The sequence below is a fragment of the Pseudopodoces humilis genome, chromosome 27 (genome assembly GCF_049639895.1).
Source record: "Pseudopodoces humilis isolate 2021_Gansu_Grassland_sample_001 chromosome 27, ASM4963989v1, whole genome shotgun sequence".
Classification (NCBI taxonomy): domain Eukaryota; kingdom Metazoa; phylum Chordata; class Aves; order Passeriformes; family Paridae; genus Pseudopodoces; species Pseudopodoces humilis.
In genome coordinates this window covers 782,501-801,119 of record NC_142226.1, presented here as the reverse complement: position 1 = coordinate 801,119, position 18,619 = coordinate 782,501, and the positions used below count along the sequence as shown (strand labels likewise).

General features: G+C 50.5%; 1 protein-coding gene and 1 non-coding gene across 8 annotated transcripts in view; both read left to right on the top strand.

Moving 5' to 3' along the window:
* PUM1 (pumilio RNA binding family member 1) overlaps positions 1–18,619 on the top strand; it is a 77,217-nt gene that overhangs the window by 36,187 nt on the left and 22,411 nt on the right. For 5 of the 7 annotated variants that reach the window (XM_088067473.1, XM_088067472.1, XM_088067469.1 and 2 more), the window contains 6 exons: positions 1,732–1,825; positions 3,800–3,904; positions 10,666–10,817; positions 13,274–13,412; positions 15,555–15,698; positions 17,308–17,601. In XM_088067473.1, coding sequence (XP_087923599.1) covers positions 1,732–1,825; positions 3,800–3,904; positions 10,666–10,817; positions 13,274–13,412; positions 15,555–15,698; positions 17,308–17,601 — 928 coding nt within the window. The remainder of the gene's footprint in view (positions 1–1,731; positions 1,826–3,799; positions 3,905–10,665; positions 10,818–13,273; positions 13,413–15,554; positions 15,699–17,307; positions 17,602–18,619) is intronic. The other 2 variants (XM_088067471.1, XM_088067468.1) reach the window with 1 other exon arrangement.
* Positions 7,545–7,631, top strand: LOC148182522 (small nucleolar RNA SNORD103/SNORD85). The gene has a single exon (XR_015774620.1). It is a non-coding gene; the product is annotated as a small nucleolar RNA SNORD103/SNORD85 (small nucleolar RNA).

Here is an 18,619-nt window from a genome sequence, read left to right as displayed (position 1 = left end):
TGCTGGATTTAAGTGGTGTTTGTGGATTTGTCCCCAGTTTAAGGACACTGTTTATGCTCTGTGCCTGGTTTAAGTGCTGTTTGTACTTGAGTTAAGCGCTGATTGTGTATTTGTGCCTGTTTGAAGGAAACTGTGTTTTGTGCCTGATTTAAGGGGTGTTGGAGCCCAGATTAAAGGTGTTTGTGCCTGGTTTCAGGGTGTTTGTGCCCAGTTTCAAGGTGTTAGTACCAGTTTCAGGCTGTCTGTGCCCAGTTTCAGACTGTTGGTACCGGTTTCAGGGTGTTAATACCGGTCTCAGGCTGTCTGTGCCCAGTTTCCAGCTGTCTGTGCCCAGTTTCAGACTGTTGGTACCGGTTTCAGGGTGTTAATACCGGTCTCAGGCTGTCTGTGCCCAGTTTCCAGCTGTCTGTGCCCAGTTTCAGACTGTTGGTACCGGTTTCAGGCTGTCTGTGCTCAGTTTCACGCTGTTGGTACCGGTTTCAGGCTGTTGGTACCGGTCTCAGGGTGTCTCTGCTCTCCCCACAGCTGTTCCAGAGGCCCAGCTCGCTGGCCGTGCAGCAGCTGATGGTGCTCAGTTTCAGGGTGTCAATACTGGTTTCAGGGTGTTGTTAATACCGGTTTCAGGGTGTTAATTCCAGTTTCAGGGTGTTTTTTCTCTCCCCACAGCTGTTCCAGAGGCCCAGCTCACTGGCCGTGCAGCAGCTGATGGTGCTCAGTTTCAGGGTGTCTGTGCCCGGTGTCAGGGTGTTGGTACCGGTTTCCGGCTGTTGTTAATACCAGTTTCAGGCTGTTGTTAATACTGGTTTAAGGTTGTTAATACCGGTCTCAGGATGTTGTTAATGCCGGTTTCAGGTTGTTAATACTGGTTTCAGGTTGTTAATACCGGTTTCAGGCTGCTGTTAATACCGGTTTCAGGCTGTTGTTAATACCGGTTTCAGGTTGTTAATACCAGTTTCAGGCTGTTGTTAATGCCAGTTTCAGGGTGTTAATACCGGTTTCAGGTTGTTAATACTGGTCTCAGGGTGTTTTTTCTCTCCCCACAGCTGTTCCAGAGGCCCAGTGCTCTGGCCGTGCAGCAGCTGATGGTGCTCAGTTTCAGGCTGTTGTTAATACCGGTTTCAGGCTGTTGTTAATACCAGTTTCAGGTTGTTAATACCGGTTTCAGGCTGTTGTTAATACCGGTTTCAGGGTGTTAATACCAGTCTCAGGGTGTCTCTGCTCTCCCCACAGCTGTTCCAGAGGCCCAGTGCTCTGGCCGTGCAGCAGCTGACGGTGCCCAGTTTCAGGGTGTTGTTAATACCGGTTTCAGGCTGTTGTTAATACCGGTTTCAGGCTGTTGTTAATACCGGTTTCAGGCTGTTGTTAATACCGGTTTCAGGTTGTTAATACCGGTCTCAGGGTGTTTTTTCTCACCCCACAGCTGTTCCAGAGGCCCAGCGCTCTGGCCGTGCAGCAGCTGACGGTGCCCAGTTTCAGGCTGTTGTTAATACCGGTTTCAGGCTGTTGTTAATACCGGTTTCAGGCTGTTGTTAATACCGGTTTCAGGTTGTTAATACCGGTCTCAGGGTGTTTTTTCTCACCCCACAGCTGTTCCAGAGGCCCAGCGCTCTGGCCGTGCAGCAGCTGGCAGTGCCCAGTTTCAGGCTGTTGTTAATACCGGTTTCAGGCTGTTGTTAATACCGGTTTCAGGTTGTTAATACCGGTCTCAGGGTGTTTTTTCTCACCCCACAGCTGTTCCAGAGGCCCAGCGCTCTGGCCGTGCAGCAGCTCACCGCAGCCCAGCAGCAGCAGTACGCCCTGGCCGCTGCCCACCAGCCACACATAGGTGAGTGCTCCTCTCCTGCTGCTCCGGGCCACAAAAACCGCCCGGGAGCCTCTCAGGTGGATTTTACAAACGGTAGTTAACGTGTGAGGAGGAATTGCTACTCCAGGTTTGCTCAGGGGTGTTTCTGGCACACTTTGGATGCCTTTGGAAGGAGTTCTCTGTGTGGCACTCTCACCCTGCTGAGGCTTTGGGAGTCTCTGAGCGAAGCATAAATCAGGGTAACAGCGCACAGAAGTGAGGGGAAATGCACAATTTAATATCAGAATGGGGTTTTACAAGTAAAAAATGTCATTTATGCAAACACAGGGTTGATATTCATAAAAATCAGTCTTTAAATATATTTATTAACTGGATGTAAAGCACTTAATCATGTGTAGAAAACCAGGAAAACTATAGGAGGGCAACTCCTGGGTGATTAAATCTAAATGTTTTTAGCACAATAAACCATTTTAGTTTAGGTAGTTCTTCTTGCCCAGAACCCCAATAGAAAATCATTCATTAAATATATTGAATAAAAATAAGTCATTAAATATATTTATTAACTGGATGTAAAGCATTTAATCATGTGTAGAAAAACAGGAAAACTATAGGAGGGCAACTCCTGGGTGATTAAATCTAAATGTTTTTAGCACAATAAACCATTTGTGGTGGTTCTTCCTGCCCAGAACCCCAATAGAAAACCAATCATTAAGTATATTGAATAAAAAAAATTCATTACATATAAATTGATAAAAATCACTCATTAAATATATTTATTAACTGGATGTAAAGCACTTAATCATGTGTGGAAAACTATAGGAGGGCTACTCCTGGGTGATTAAAGGTAAATGTTTTTAGCACAGTAAACCATTTTAGTTTAGGTAGTTCTTCTTACCCAGAACCCCAAGAGAAAATAATTCATTAAATATATTTAATAAAAATAATTAATTAAATTTAAATTAATAAAAATCATTCATGAAATATATTTAATAAAAATAATTCATTAAATATAAATGAATAAAAATAATTTGTTAAATATATTTATTAACTGGATGTAAAGCACTTAATCACGTGTAGAAAACCAGGAAAACTATAGGAGGGCAACTCCTGGGTGATTAAATCTAAATGTTTTTAGCACAATAAACAATTTGTGGTGGTTCTTCCTGCCCAGAACCCCAATAGAAAATCAATCATTAAGTATATTGAATAAAAATAATTCATTAAATATAAATTAATAAAAATAATTCATTAAATATATTTAATAAAAATAATTAATTAAATATAAATTAATAAAAGTCGTTCATTAAATATATTTAATAAAAATCAGTCATTAAATATATTTATTATCTGGATGTAAAGCACTTAATTACGTGTGGAAAACTATAGGAGGGCAACTCCTGGGTGATTAAAGGTAAATGTTTTTAGCACAATAAACAATTTGTGGTGGTTCTTCGTGCCCAGAACCCCAATATAAACATGTTTGGGCTCTGGAGCTCTGTGCTGCGCCCTTGTGTGCTCAGTGGAGTTCAGGGATTGCAATGATTCGGTTTTTAACTTCCTGCCCTTCCCTTTCTCGCTCCCAGCTGGGCTTTCTGTGACGGTGAAAGCTCTCCCTGCAGATTTGGGAATGGTTCCCACTCCTGAGCAGTTGGAACGCTGGGATGCTGAGCTGGGAATGGGCTGCTTTGGCTCCTCATTTACTCACTGGAGCAAGTGCAGAGTAGTCACAAGCTCCAGGTTCCTGAACAGGGTCTGCTTGCCCTGCAGAAGCACCTGAGCTGTTGGATATAAAGGATTTTATCCTCAAGGAGCATCAAATCCTTGGAATCGGGGGATTTTTAATGCCAAATCTCTCTCCTGCCCATCAGCACTCACTGTTTGCTCCCTCCCTGTAGAAACCCACCTGGAGAAAGCTGAGAAGCAGGAGGGCAGGCTGATCTGGGTGCTGCACAGGGGGTGTGCTGGGGTTTTTCTCACTGACAGGAATGTTTCCAGCAGGTTTAGCTCCCGCTGCCTTCGTTCCCAACCCCTACATCATCAGCGCGGCGCCTCCGGGGACCGATCCCTACGCGGCCGGGCTGGCGGCAGCTGCCACGTTAGGTGAGCAATTCCAGCTCTCCCTGCCATTCCCTGCTCCTGGGGGAGGGAATCATCAGCACAGCAGCGTTCCTGGGGGTAGAGCATTGATGGAATGCTGTGGCTGGGAGTGAAACCAGGATTTGTCATTGGAATGAGGTTGCCAAGGGAAGTTGTGTCCCTGGGCGGGGAGGAGGTCCCAGAGCGTTGGCAGCCCCGGCTCTGGGCACGGGAGGAGATTTGGGAATGGTTCCTGTGCAGAGGTTCCTGTGCAGAGGTTCCTGTGCAGGGAGGTTCCTGTTCAGAGACGTTCCTGTGCAGAGGTTCCTGAGCAGATGTTCTTGAGCAGAGGATCCTGTGCAGAGGTTCCTGAGCAGAGGATCCTGAGCAGAGGTTCCTGTGCAGAGGTTCCTGTGCAGAGGTTCCTGTGCAGAGGTTCCTGAGCAGAGGTTCCTGTGCAGAGGTTCCCGAGCAGAGGTTCCTGTGCAGAGGTTCCTGTTCAGAGAGGTTCCTGAGCAGAGGTTCCTGAGCAGAGGTTCCTGAGCAGAGGTTCCTGAGCAGATGTTCTTGAGCAGAGGATCCTGTGCAGAGGTTCCTGAGCAGAGGTTCCTGAGCAGAGGTTCCTGAGCAGAGGTTCCTGAGCAGAGGTTCCTGTGCAGAGGTTCCTGAGCAGAGGTTCCTGAGCAGAGGTTCCTGAGCAGAGGTTCCTGTGCAGAGGTTCCTGAGCAGAGGTTCCTGTTCAGAGAGGTTCCTGTGCAGAGGTTCCTGTGCAGAGGTTCCTGAGCAGAGGTTCCTGAGCAGAGGTTCCTGTTCAGAGAGGTTCCTGTGCAGAGGTTCCTGTTCAGAGGTTCCTGAGCAGAGGTTCCTGTGCAGAGGTTCCTGAGCAGAGGTTCCTGAGCAGAGGTTCCTGAGCAGAGGTTCCTGAGCAGAGAGGTTCCTGTGCAGAGGTTCCTGAGCAGAGAGGTTCCTGTGCAGAGGTTCCTGAGCAGAGGTTCCTGTGCAGAGGTTCCTGAGCAGAGGTTCCTGTGCAGAGGTTCCTGAGCAGAGGTTCCTGAGCAGAGAGGTTCCTGCTCAGCCTTTCTGCACCTCAGGGCCTCCAGAGCTGGTTTCTGGGCACCAGCAGAGTGCAGAGGAGCAGCAGGTCAGCAGCTTCATTTCCTGGAGAGACCACACAGAGCTGGGCCACCTTTCCAGGAAATACCAAGTGGCCAAAATTGTGGCCACAATTTTCCTTTTCTCTTTTTCTCTCTTTTTCTCTTTTTCTCTTTTTCTCTTTTTCTCTTTTTCTCTTTTTCTCTTTTTCTCTTTTTCTCTTTTTCTCTTTTTCTCTTTTTCTCTTTTTCTCTTTTTTTTTTTTTTCTCTCTTTCTCTCTTTCTCTCTTTCTCTCTTTTTCCCCTTCCCCCCTTTCCCCTTTCCCCTTTCCCCCTTTCTCCTCTCCCCTTTTCCCTTTCCCCTTTCCCCTTTCCCCTTTCCCCTTTCCCCCTTTCTCCTCTCCCCTTTTCCCTTTTCCCTTTTCCCTTTCCCCTTTTCCCTTTCCCCTTTCCCCTATTCCTTTTTCCTTTCCTTTTTTTTCTTTTTTCTCAGCCCTGCTGCAGTTCCCTGAGCTTTTGCAGCCTCTGACCAGAAGCAAATCTAGGCTGTGCTTAACTCAGATTTTAGACATTTGAGCTGGAAGTAGCATCCCAAAACTTGGCATCAGGGCCTCTACTTGAATAATTCTGTGTTTATGACTCTTAAAAGAAACAAAACAATGCCTAATGTGCTGGGTGTATTTCTAGTGTTACACCACTGAGAAACAGGAGAGTTATTTTAACTCTCTCATCAGGTTTTGGAGCCTAGAAATGACAAGATAAACTTGATGTCGATGTTTCTTTCAGAAAAGAAGCTTTTCTGTCTCATCCTGAGCAGTTTTGGGAACCCTTTCTTCCTGTCAGGACTGAGAGCAGCGCTGCAGGGACATGGGACAATTTCAGTTTATATAAAACCAAAAAGCCTCCTTGATGTGCCTGGGAGTGTTAAATTGGGCGGATCAGAGAAGCTTCTGGGATGGAAGAAATGAGTTTGGGGTTATTGGGAGTTTATTGCTCAGTTACTCTCAGAGCAGAGAGGAAACTTTGGGGTGTGTTTTATGGCAGAGAAAATCTGTCAATTAAAGTTCTGGCAGTTTTGTCATGATTGTGAGACTGGCAGCTCTGGGATAATTCCCTTCTCTTGCCAACAATAGCAGCATTTTAAAGAACAAATTTGAATGCAGAGGGAAGAACTTCCTAGAAAAAGAAACCTCATTTAGATTTTAAACTGTGGGGAAGATACTGCTGCCTTTGAACTGCCTTCCATCATTCGAGAAAGTTGTCACTCAAAAAACCAAAAACTTGCCTTTTTTAATGCCAGGTGGGAAATTATTCCCTCTGGGGTGGAGCATTGTAGGTAGAAAATGTTCCTGTTCTTTGTGGAGAGCTGGATCAGTGCTGGGATAACCTGGATGCAGGAAAAGCAGAGGCTCCCACCCACAGCAGGTGCTGGGAGTTCCAGCCTGGGGTGGTGGGAGATGATTCCAGCAGGAAAAGTCCTGGTTTTGTGGGGAAGTGGGTGAATTCTGGGAAAACCAGTGGGTGAATGCTGGGATAACCAGTGGGTGAATGCTGGGAAAACCAGTTGGGATAACCAATGAGTGAATTCTGGGATAACCAGTGGGTGAATGCTGGGATAAGCAGTGGGTGAATGCTGGGATAACCAATGAGTGAATTCTGGGATAACCAGTGGGTGAATGCTGGGAAAACCAGCTGGGATAACCAGTGGGTGAATTCTGGGATAACCAGTGGGTGAATGCTGGGATAACCAATGAGTGAATTCTGGGATAACCAGCTGGGATAACCAGTGGGTGAATACTGGGATAACCAGTGGGTGAATACTGGGATAACCAGTGGGTGAATACTGGGATAACCAGTGGGTGAATTCTGGGATAACCAATGAGTGAATTCTGGGATAACCAGCTGGGATAACCAGTGGGTGAATACTGGGATAAGCAGTGGATGGGTGCTGGGATAAGCAGCTGGGATAACCAGTGGATGAATTCTGGGATAACCAGTGTATGAATTCTGGGATAACCAGCTGGGATAGCCAGCTGGGATAACCAGTGGATGAATTCTGGGATAACCAGTGGATGAATTCTGGGATAAGCAGCTGGGATAACCAGTAGATGGATGCTGGGATAACCAGCTGGGATAACCAATGGGTGAATACTGGGATAAGCAGTGGATGAATTCTGGGATAACCAGTTGGGATAAGCCATGGATGAATTCTGGGATAAGCAGTGGGAGGATGCTGGGATAACCAGTTGGGATAAGCAGTGGATGAGTGCTGGGATAAGCAGTGGATGAATTCTAGGATAACCAGCTGGGATAAGCAGTGTATGAATTCTGGGATAACCAGTTGGGATAAGCAGTGGATGGATGCTGGGATAAGCAGTGGATGAATTCTGGGATAAGCAGTGGGAGGATGCTGGGATAACCAGTTGGGATAAGCAGTGGGTGGATGCAGCACAGGGAATATTTGCTCTCAGAGGTGCTGGAAGGAGCAGCCAGCTGTGCTGGGTGCAGGAGCAGCTGCAGCTCTCCTGGAGGGAGGGAGGGAAGGAAGGAGCAGCTCTGGGTGCTGCTGGGCTCTGGCAGTGATGCCACTCTTGCCCTCACTGAGAACTCTGTTCTGTAATGAGCCTCTCGCTCCTGTGCTCGGAGCAGCTGAGCCAGACTCGCAGCCCTTTTAAGCCCAGCTGCCTGCGAACTTCAAAGCTTTTGCATCTCCTCTGCTTTTTACACCCAAGGCTTTGGCAGCAACCTCTGACTAGGAGAAAAACCCATCTAGGCTGTGCTCGGTTGATAATTAGAGCTGAGACTAAAATATTCCAGAGAGATGCTCGAATTTTGCCCAGATAAAGGGGTTGCAGCAGCTTGCAGCAGCCTGAGGGCAAATGCAGGTTAATGACTTGCATTAAAAGGGAGCAACTGCAGCTCTTTCCCTGCTGGGTGCAGGAGAACCCTGGGAGTTGGGGTCTGATGTGCACTCAGTGATTCTAAACAGGTTAAAATCACTCCCTGCTTACCTGTCTGTGCCTGCTGAGGCACCACAGGCACCACCTTCGTGGCACTGATTCATTTGCTGCGGGTTTTTTTCTATTTTAGCTCACGAATTTCCAGGTTGGAAGGGAAGAAATTAGCGGTTGCTGCTCCAGATCTGAGTAGGAAGCGGATCAGCATCTCTGATTCTGTAAATCCAGCAAGGATGGGCTTTGGGGTGGGATACAAATCCAGGTGTTCAGCATCTGCCTGGAATTAGCCAGCACCTCCCTGCTGTGCAGAGCTGGGCACCTAAATCCCAAATCTGGGGAAAGCACAGTAGTTAAAACCAGGATAAGGCAAGGAGAGAACTTTTACAGGTTTGAAATACGAGTTTAATATTTGGCACAAGAATGGAATGAATATCCTGAAGTGTGGATGTGGGAGCAGGAGCTCATCCAGGTCCTTGGCATTCTGCAGGAGTTCAGCTGAGCCTGTTAGTGAAAAAAAAAACAGGAAAAGGAAAAGAGACTTGCAGGATTTTCCTCCTTTGTCACAGCCAGGCTAACACTGAGCACTCAGCACTGTGTTTGCACATCCCTTTTTATGTCATCCCTCATTTTCCATGGAATCACAGACCTGGGCAGAACCCAAGTACTGAGTGTCTCTAAAAAGAAATCCCTGTTTTTACTCCAGACATGACCAAGATTCCCTAAAGATTTGTTCATTGCAGTGTCACACCTGACTCTGGCTCTGCCTGAGTTATTCCCACTGTGGGGAGGGAGGGAGCCCTTGGAAGGGGTGTGATGGATTTGGGAATCAAAGGGAACCACCTGACCTTTCCTAAAGATACCAAACATTCATAATAAAAAATATTCTTGGATTCCCATCCGTGTTATTTGGTGGGAAGGGCTCCTCCTTCCAGCACTGAGAGCTCCCTTAGTGTTATTCCAGCTGGGATTATTTAGGGAGAGAGGCTGCCATGCTGCCATCTCCAAATTGCTGTGCTGTCCTGAGACCTGATAAACACAAGGCATCTTCAAAAGTGAGGCTTTTTCTGCTGCTCTCCAAGGTTATTACTATTATTTTTAAGCCTCTTTAAGTTGGAGGAGGGAAGGTGAGGTTTGAGGAGGGAATGTGGGAACGGACAGGACCCTGCAGCCTCTTTTAGGGCAGATTTGCAAATGCAAAGCAGGGCTGGAAAAAGAACATTTTAACACTTGAGAGGAGATGCACTCCAGCTCTGCAGAGGGTTTGGGGATTTATTGAGGAGCTGAGGATGGATGGATGGATGATGGATGGATGGATGATGGATGATGGATGGATGGATGGATGGATGGATGGATGATGGATGGATGATGGATGGATGGATGATGGATGATGGATGGATGATGGATGGATGGATGATGGATGGATGATGGATGGATGATGGATGGATGATGGATGATGGATGATGGATGGATGATGGATGGATGATGGATGATGGATGATGGATGGATGATGGATGGATGATGGATGATGGATGGATGATGGATGGATGATGGATGGATGGATGGATGGATGATGGATGGATGGATGATGGATGGATGATGGATGGATGATGGATGGATGATGGATGATGGATGGATGGATGATGGATGGATGGATGATGGATGGATGATGGATGATGGATGATGGATGGATGATGGATGATGGATGGATGGATGATGGATGGATGATGGATGGATGATGGATGGATGATGGATGATGGATGGATGATGGATGGATGATGGATGATGGATGGATGATGGATGGATGATGGATGGATGATGGATGGATGGATGGATGGATGGATGATAGATGGATGATGGATGGATGGATGATGGATGGATGGATGATGGATGGATGATGGATGGATGGATGGATGGATGATGGATGGATGGATGATGGATGGATGATGGATGATGGATGGATGATGGATGATGGATGATGGATGGATGATGGATGGATGATGGATGATGGATGATGGATGGATGATGGATGATGTATGGATGGATGATGGATGGATGATGGATGATGGATGGATGGATGGATGATGGATGATGGATGGATGATGGATGGATGATGGATGGATGGATGATGGATGGATGGATGATGGATGGATGATGGATGGATGATGGATGGATGATGGATGGATGGATGGATGATGGATGGATGGATGGATGGATGATGGATGGATGATGGATGGATGATGGATGGATGGATGATGGATGGATGATGGATGGATGATGGATGGATGGATGGATGATGGATGGATGGATGGATGGATGATGGATGGATGGATGATGGATGGATGATGGATGGATGATGGATGGATGATGGATGGATGGATGGATGATGGATGGATGGATGGATGGATGGATGATGGATGGCAGCGAGCTGTGAATTTCGGCTGGGGTGAGAAGTTGCTCTCTGTGCGTGAATGAAACAAGGTTCCTCTGTTTGGGTTGGGGGTTTCTGTGCCTCCCCTGTACGAGCAGGGCACACCAATAAAACCACGGGGTCACTGCTGGCAGAGTCACCTCCCACAGTGACAAAATTCCAGACTGGGATCTCCACAGAATGTGCTCCACCCTTGCCAAACCCGCGCGTTGGCAGAGGGTTCCAGCGGAGCGCGCGGCAGCGCTGAGCGGGGATTTCGGGGTGCCCCTGGCCCCCCAGGAGCTGACACTGCCCCTGCTGTGTTCCAGGCCCGGCTGTGGTGCCTCACCAGTACTATGGAGTCACTCCCTGGGGAGTTTATCCCGCCAGCCTCTTCCAGCAGCAAGCGGCCGCTGCCGCCGCCGCCACCAACTCTGCCAACCAGCAAACCACGCAGCAAACCCAGCAGGGCCAGCAGCAGGTAAGGGCTGCCGGCTTCCCGAGCCAGGGAATGTCCTGAACTGGAAATGAACCCCCAGGAATCGTGGATTCCAAGCCCTGGCCCTGCACTGACCCCAGCAATCCCACCCTGTGCACCCCTGGCAGCCTCAGGGCCGTCCCCATCCCTGTTCCCTCTGGGGGAAAGGAGCAGGGAGAATTTCTTCCCCAAAAGGGTGATTGGAAAATGTAATGGATTGTCATTGGAGTCCCTGTTCCTGGAGGTGGGTAAGGAAAGCCTGGATGTGTCACTTTGTCACTCGGTGCCATGGTCTGGGTGTCAGGTGGTGGCAGGTCAAAGGTTGGACTTGGTGATCTCAAAGGTCTTTTCCAACCCAGCTGATTGTGTGTTAAACCCAGCCTAAACCTCCCCTGACGCAGCTCCAGCCACTCTGAATTACCCTGGTGTTTTCTGTGGCTGATCCTGACCTCAGCTCCGAGTGGTTCTAAATGAGGACAAAACCTCTCCTAAAAACAAAGGGGCGAGAGCCATCTGTAGATCTGTAATTGGATTTATCCTTGGTGCACGTGGAGGGTGGTGCATGGACGTGGGTGGTGGTGAACTAGGGAGTGTCAGTGCTTGGGAAAACACCAGTGGATCAGCTTGGGAATGGCCTGAGCTGTGCAGCAGCACTGCTGTGGTGCTCTTGGAGTGTGAGGGGCAATCACCAGGACCCGAGCTGGGCTGCAGTCCCCACAGCAGCTCCCTGGCTGATGGAGGTGGCAGAATAAAGAGCAGAAGCTGAAAACCTTTTGGAAACCAAAGCCCAGTGTCAGGAGGTGTTCTGAGGCCTTTACAGATGCAGCAGGCGTGAGCTGAGAGAGCTGCAGCAAAGGCTCAGGCTATCAAAATAAAATATCTGGGTGCCAGTGGCCTTTATGGGATGTTCATTACTTTTATGGCCCTGGAGCAGGCGTGAGTGGGGTGGGGAGCGGGGTTTGGAATGCAGACCCTGCTCCTGGGGGCTGCAGCAGGGATTGTTTGCATTAAAACTGCTGAGGCAGAGGCTTTGGGAACCTGGACACCTGATTTGTGACCCTTGTGACACCTTAATAACGTGTTAATAAAACCCAGCAGCATTCCAGTGCGGGAATTGCTGGAATTGCTGGCTCCCAGAGGTGCCCTGGGCTGGTTCCTGTGCAGGCTCTGGCAGAGAACCTCGGGGTCCTTCCCATCCTCTCCGTGCACAAAGTCTGCTTCTGCTGTTAGTGGCTGTTGCAGGTGACAGCCACGGTGTCCCCTGTGCTGCAGGATGTGCTGGGGACACACAGGCTGAGCTTGCAGGCTCCTGCAGCAGCTCTGGCTCTGACAAAGCCAGCCTTTCCCAGGGGATTGCAGGATCTGCCCTCGTCCCTTCTGAGGGACTCCCACCACAGCAGCTCGTCCCTGCCAACCCCACCTGGGCTCTCTGGGCACCATCTCCTGTGCTTTAAGGCTTGTGTCACCAGGTCTCTGCTCTGCACAGGGGCTGGTGGCTTGGGGACAGCCAGGTCACCTCCTGCCACCTGTCCCCAGCTCCTGAGCTGGGCTCTGTAAGGTTTGTGCTCAGGAGGGTTTTTAGTGGGGCTGTGGTGACAGGGAGCAGACATTAGCTGGGGTGGCTTGTGCACACTCCTGACAGAGGATGAGTGTTGGAGGTGGGATCAGGGAATTGGAAAGGTTGGAGAAGCTCTCTAAAGATCATGGAGTCCAAGCATGACCCCAGCACTGCCCCTGTTCAGGCACCACATCCCTGGGTGTTCTGAGCACTTCAGGAGTGGGGACTCCAGCACTGCCCTGGGCAGCTGATTCCAAATCCTGACCACCCTTGCAGGAAATCAGGAAATTCCTGCTGCTGTCCCCCCTGAGCTCCCCTGGCCCAGCCTGAGGCCGTTCCCTCTCCTCCTGTCCCTGTTCCTGGCAGCACAGCCCGACCCCCCCGGCTGTCCCCTCCTGCCAGGGACTTGTGCAGAGCCAGAAATTCCCCCTGAGCCTCCTTTGCTCCAGCCTGAGCCCCTTCCCAGCTCCCTCAGGAATTCTCCAGCCCCTTCCCAGCTCCCTCAGCAATTCTCCAGCCCCTTCCCAGCTCCCTCAGGAATTCTCCAGCCCCTTCCCAGCTCCCTCAGGAATTCTCCAGCCCCTTCCCAGCTCCCTCAGGAATTCTCCAGCCCCTTCCCAGCTCCCTCAGGAATTCTCCAGCCCCTTCCCAGCTCCCTCAGGAATTCTCCAGCCCCTTCCCAGCTCCCTCAGGAATTCTCCAGCCCCTTCCCAGCTCCATTCCCTGCTCTGGACTTGCTCCAGCCCCTCCAGGTCCTGTTTGAATGTGAAGAAAAGTGAATTAAGAGCAAAGGAGAGAAGGTTTCCCCCCTGGTGCTGCTCCTGCCCCTGCCTGGTGACAGTGGACAGTGGCTCTCTCCTGGCTCCCAGAATAACCCAGTGGCTGTTCCTGTCCTCTCCAGGTGCTCCGTGGAGGAGCCAGCCAGCGTCCCCTGACTCCCAACCAGAACCAGCAGGGCCAGCAGACGGATCCTCTGGTGGCCGCCGCTGCCGTCAACTCCGCGCTCGCCTTCGGCCAGGGGCTGGCAGCAGGAATGCCAGGTAGCAGCATTCCCAGCAGAGCCTGGGAAACGGGATTTGGCTGGCATCAGCACTGCCTGCTGGTCTGGGGGTTAATCCCAGGGCTGGGTGTGTGACTCGATTTTCTCGAGTGTGGCCCGGCTAGCTCAGTGATGAGGTTTCTCTTCACTCGAGTTTCGAGCCAGCAGATGTTTGTGGGGTTCACTGATTTTCTTCAAGAATCCAAGTCTATAGAGCGAGTAAAGAAATCAGGGGGGGACTCTCTCTCTCTGGTTTGCATTCCACAGTTTATTTCTGTGAAGGGGAATCCAAAGGACGAGAGACAAAGGATTTGGGGTCTGGGGGGGGTCTCCTTTTAACAGGGTTTCTCGGAGGGAGGGAACATCAGAGAGAAAACCAATTATTTTTCTCAGCTAGTACATCTTGCAAACTTTCTACAAATCAAGGTTACACACAGCAAGATGAGAAATGACAGACACCAACTTCTTCAAATGCCCACAAAGGTGTGGGAGTATTCTGTACAGAGGGGGAGAGAGGGGGGGCTTGGTTTCCTGGCAGCACAGGAGGGAAAGAAAGGGAAGGCAAGGTAAGCATTCCCTCCCAGCTTCCATAGTTTAGAGGCATTCTGGGACAGGAAAAACAGAGTTACCAACTTCCATGTTGGAAAGAAGGGTCTCTCTTCTCCCAACCCCGTGCTTTCCTGGGTTAAAGAAACTTCAAGCAGCTGGAAATGCCAGCGGGGTCCTCTCTTTACTCCATCCGGCCTCTCGCCGTGGGGCTGAGGAGAGAAACTTCAGTAACCATGGGAACTTGACACCAGGTAAACAGGAGAAAGAGAAGCTGGGGGGGAATCACAACTAAAAGATGGGAAAAGATACATTTCAGGCTATCAGCTACAACAGGTGTGTCCCTGGCTGGCAGCACTGGGGCTGGCAGGTGGCCTTGTGGCACAGGTGACAGCAGTGCCACCTCCCCCTGGGGGCTGCATTGTTCTCCAGGAATCGATGGCTGCTGTGGAAAATCGCCTCCAGGTTTCTCTGTGGGTTGTTGAAGCTTATGGGATCTGAGTTTGAAACCTCAGGGGTTTCTTAGCCCCATTCATTCATCTCAGCTCTTCATCCCTGCTTGACTTAACAGGGGCTTCCTGCCATGATTGCTCTTCCAAGAGGCTTAAAAAGGGGGAAAGAAAAGGGATAAAAGGGAGCAGGGTTTAGTTCTCATTTCTGGCTCATCATTGGAGGAGATGCTGGAGGAATTCTGACTCTGATCCCTGAGGATTTGGGGTAAAATGCTGCTGAAATTCAGTTATTCCGAATATTATTGTGATGGCAGAGGACAAGCCTGAGCTCATTAGAATAATGTGCAGAAATGTCTTGCTGGTGAAAAGTAAGGAAAAAGGATTATTTGGATTTCAGCTCTCCTTGCTGGCAGTGTCACTTCCTTGTTACTGGGGTTTTTTTGTTGTTTAAGAAGAATGTTGCAGTATTAAGTTACAAAGTGAACTGTGCAGATCTCCTTTAATCTCTGTTATTTGGGTTGTATTTGCTTTGCAAATACACACATATATACAATTACAGGTATATGTTTGTAGCTGTATTTGCAAAGCAAATATTCACAGGGAACATTTAGTGACCTCCCACCTTTGAGAGTCACTGCATTTAATTTTAATATTTTCATTTAATGTGCAATTCCATAATGAGGTGCCTAAATCACTATATTCTGTCAGTCTGCTGCTGTGTGTATCACCAGCACTTACAGGAGTTTATTTACCTGAATTAAAGAATATTTAATGGTACCAACGTTCCAAAATGTAGAAGTGGAAGTTCACTTCCACTGGGTGTTCCAGTGTGGGTGCACCCAGCTCTGAGCAATCCCAGCACACTTTGTATTTATCATGGAGCAGAAACGGTGCTTTTGTATTTTAAACCCGTTTTTAGCTGATTTTACACTGGTCACAGTGTGATAATAAAGATTCTGGGGGAAAAAAGTCTTTTCTGCTTGAAATTCTTTATGTAAAATCGTGGACTTTTTTGGGAAAAGCAGGGCTGTTCTTGCTTCTTTTATTTCCATTCAGCTTTTCCTTTGGAAACCCTCTTGCACTGGGCTCAGGTGGACATGAGTGATGTGTTTGTCACCTGCTGTCACCTGTGCTTGCCTCTGCAGGTTACCCAGTGCTGGCTCCTGCTGCTTACTACGACCAAACCGGAGCCCTCGTGGTCAACGCTGGGGCCAGGAACGGCCTGGGGGCTCCTGTGCGCCTGGTGGCCCCTGCCCCTGTCATCATCAGCTCCTCTGCAGCCCAGGCAGGTGAGTCCTGGCACCAGGCAGGTGAATCCTGGCACCAGGCAGGTCAGTCCTGGCACCAGGCAGGTGAATCCTGGCACCAGGCAGGTCAGTCCTGTCCCCTCCTGCCCAGGCAGGTGAGTCCTGGCACCAGGCAGGTGAATCCTGTCCCCATGAGTCCTGTCCCCTGCAGCCGAGGCAGGTCAGTCCTGTCCCCTCCTGCTCAGGCAGGTGAGTCCTGTCCCCATGAGTTGTGTCCCCTGCAACCCAGGCAGGTGAATTCTGTCACCAGGCAGGTGAGTCCTGTCACCAGGCAGGTGAATCCCTTCCTGTCCCCCCCAGAGGTTCAGGCAGGAGCCTTCTGGTCCCTCCCAGTCCCTGCTGTGTCCCCAGCCCTCCGTGCTCCGCTGGCAGTGATGACAAACTTGCCCTCACTGAGATCCATCAGGGATTGTTGTTGAGAAACATCCTCTGTGCTCAACTTGGCTGAGCCTCCGGAGCAGCCACGGAGAGGGGAGGAGCAGGAAATTGAAATATTTTGTGGAGTTTTGTTGTAGGTACTGAAATTTGTCCCCTGGCAGCAGCTTGCCCACCTGCTGGAGCCTTCAGAATTCCCAGGGGCTCCAGGGAGAGCTCAGAGCCCCCTCCAGGGCCTGCAGGGGCTCCAGGAGAGCTGGAGAGGGACTGGGGACAAGGCCTGCAGGGACAGGACACAGGGAATGGCTTGAGATTGGAAAAGGGGAGATTTGGGTGGGATCTTGGGCAGGAATTGTTCCCTGGCAGGGTGGGGAGGGGCTGGGCTGGAATTGCCAGAGCAGCTGTGGCTGTCCCTGGATCCCTGGCAGTGCCCAAGGCCAGGCTGGACATTGGGGCTGGAGCAGCCTGGGACAGTGGGGGTGACCCTGGGGACAGTGGGGGTGACCCTGGGGACAGTGGGGGTGACCCTGGGACAGTGGGGGTGACCCTGGGACAGTGGGAGGTGACCCTGGGACAGGATGAGTCCCTTTCCAACCCAAGCTTTTCCATGATTTGTGCTTTATGATATCACCATGCCTCAAATGGCCTTTGCCATGGGTTTCTTTGGCATTTATTTGTGTTCCTTGGGAGTTCAAGGCTTTTAAAAAGGATTTTTCAGCCAGAATCCATTGATGTGAGCAGCCCCTGCCAGCACTGGGCTCAGATTATGAAATGGGCCTTCTAATTGTTTTCTTGTAGCTCTTGTTTATTTTGCTTTTTCTTTAACTTTGGAACTGGCTGAAAACCAAAAGTCCTTGGGTTTGATGTTCTTGGCACCGCAGGTTCATGTTTCATGTGCTGAAGGATCATTTCAGTTATTTCAGAACTCGGGGTTCTTAATTGGCCCTTGTGAGTGTGGGGCTGCAGCGATTGCACTCCTGGGTGTTTGGAGAAGGAGCCATTCCTGGTTTTGATCTGTGCAGCTCCAGCAGCACGAGAGCAGCAGGAACAGCTGCCCATGGCTGGAGCCCGTAGATAGAATTTAGATTTATGCAGAGTTTGCTCCTGGAATAAGAAACCTGCGGCGATCCAAAGCCACCCGCTAAGGTTTAACTTGCACAAGGTGACCAAAACCGATTTTCTCAGCGGCTTTGCCGACGTTTTCCCGTTGTTGCAGCGGTGGCGGCGGCGGCGGCGTCGGCCAACGGAGCGGCCGGGGGGCTGGCAGGGACCACCAACGGCCCCTTCCGGCCCCTGGGCACGCAGCAGCCTCAGCCCCAGCCCCAGCAGCAGCCCACCAACAACCTGGCCTCCAGCTCCTTCTACGGCAACAACTCCCTGAGCAGCAACTCGCAGAGCAGCTCGCTGTTCTCGCAGGGCTCTGCCCAGCCCAACACCTCGCTGGGCTTCGGCAGCAGCTCCTCCCTGGGAGCCACGCTGGGCTCCGCGCTGGGCGGCTTCGGCACCGCAGGTGAGCCCCCACCTCCCCTCCGGGCTTTGTGCTCTGAGCTGAGTCCCCTCCTCTGTTACCGCTGCAGATGAATAGATCACACAGACACAGGTCGAGGTGTGGTGAAAGGAAGAGAAAGTTTATTTTTCCTCCCAGGATTTATAGGCTTGTGACCACGGCCAGGGATGGGATGGTCAGGATAACACTTTCTCACTGCACTGGCCATAAGAGATGCCCATTACAAGACAACAGAAAGAATGTACACATATCTATGTTTACAGTTACTGTCCTGGGAACGCCTTTAGAAAACCATGTCAGCAAGCTCAGAAGCTGAGTTTTCAGGGTGACACTCCTCCTCCTCTATCCCGGCCTAAATGGGGCTTTTCCTCCAGGCTTTTAGCATTTGTGGGCAGAAATGCTGTTAGTAGATGATAATTAGCAGTAGGAGTTAATTACGCACATTATTGATCAGCCCCTTGGTGTTTTTCCCTGCATGTGGAATATTGGGATGGCAGGAATTGCTTTCAGAGTGTTGGTAACCCCTCTCACCTCGGAGTAAAGGCTGAGGAGCTACTCGTGGGGAGGAGAGGGGAGGGGAGGGGAGGGGAGGGGAGGGGAGGGGAGGGGAGGGGAGGAGAGGGGAGGGGAGGGGAGGGGGAGGGAGGGGAGGGGAGGGGAGGGGGGAGGGGAGGGGGGGAGAGGAGAGGGGGGGAGAGGAGAGAAGAGGGGAGGAGAGGAGAGGAGGGGAGAGGAGAGGAGACTCGAGGAGAGGAGACTCAAGGAGAGGAGAGGAGAGGAGAGGAGAGGAGAGGAGAGGGAGAGGAGAGGAGAGGAGAGGAGAGGAGAGAGGAGAGGAGAGGAGAGGAGAGGAGAGGAGAGGAGAGGAGAGGAGAGGAGAGGAGAGGAGAGGAGAGGAGAGGAGAGGGAGAGGAGAGGAGAGGAGAGGAGGAGAGGAGAGGAGAGGAGAGGAGAGGAGAGGAGAGGAGAGGAGAGGAGAGGAGGAGAGGAGAGGAGAGGAGAGGAGAGGAGAGGAGAGGAG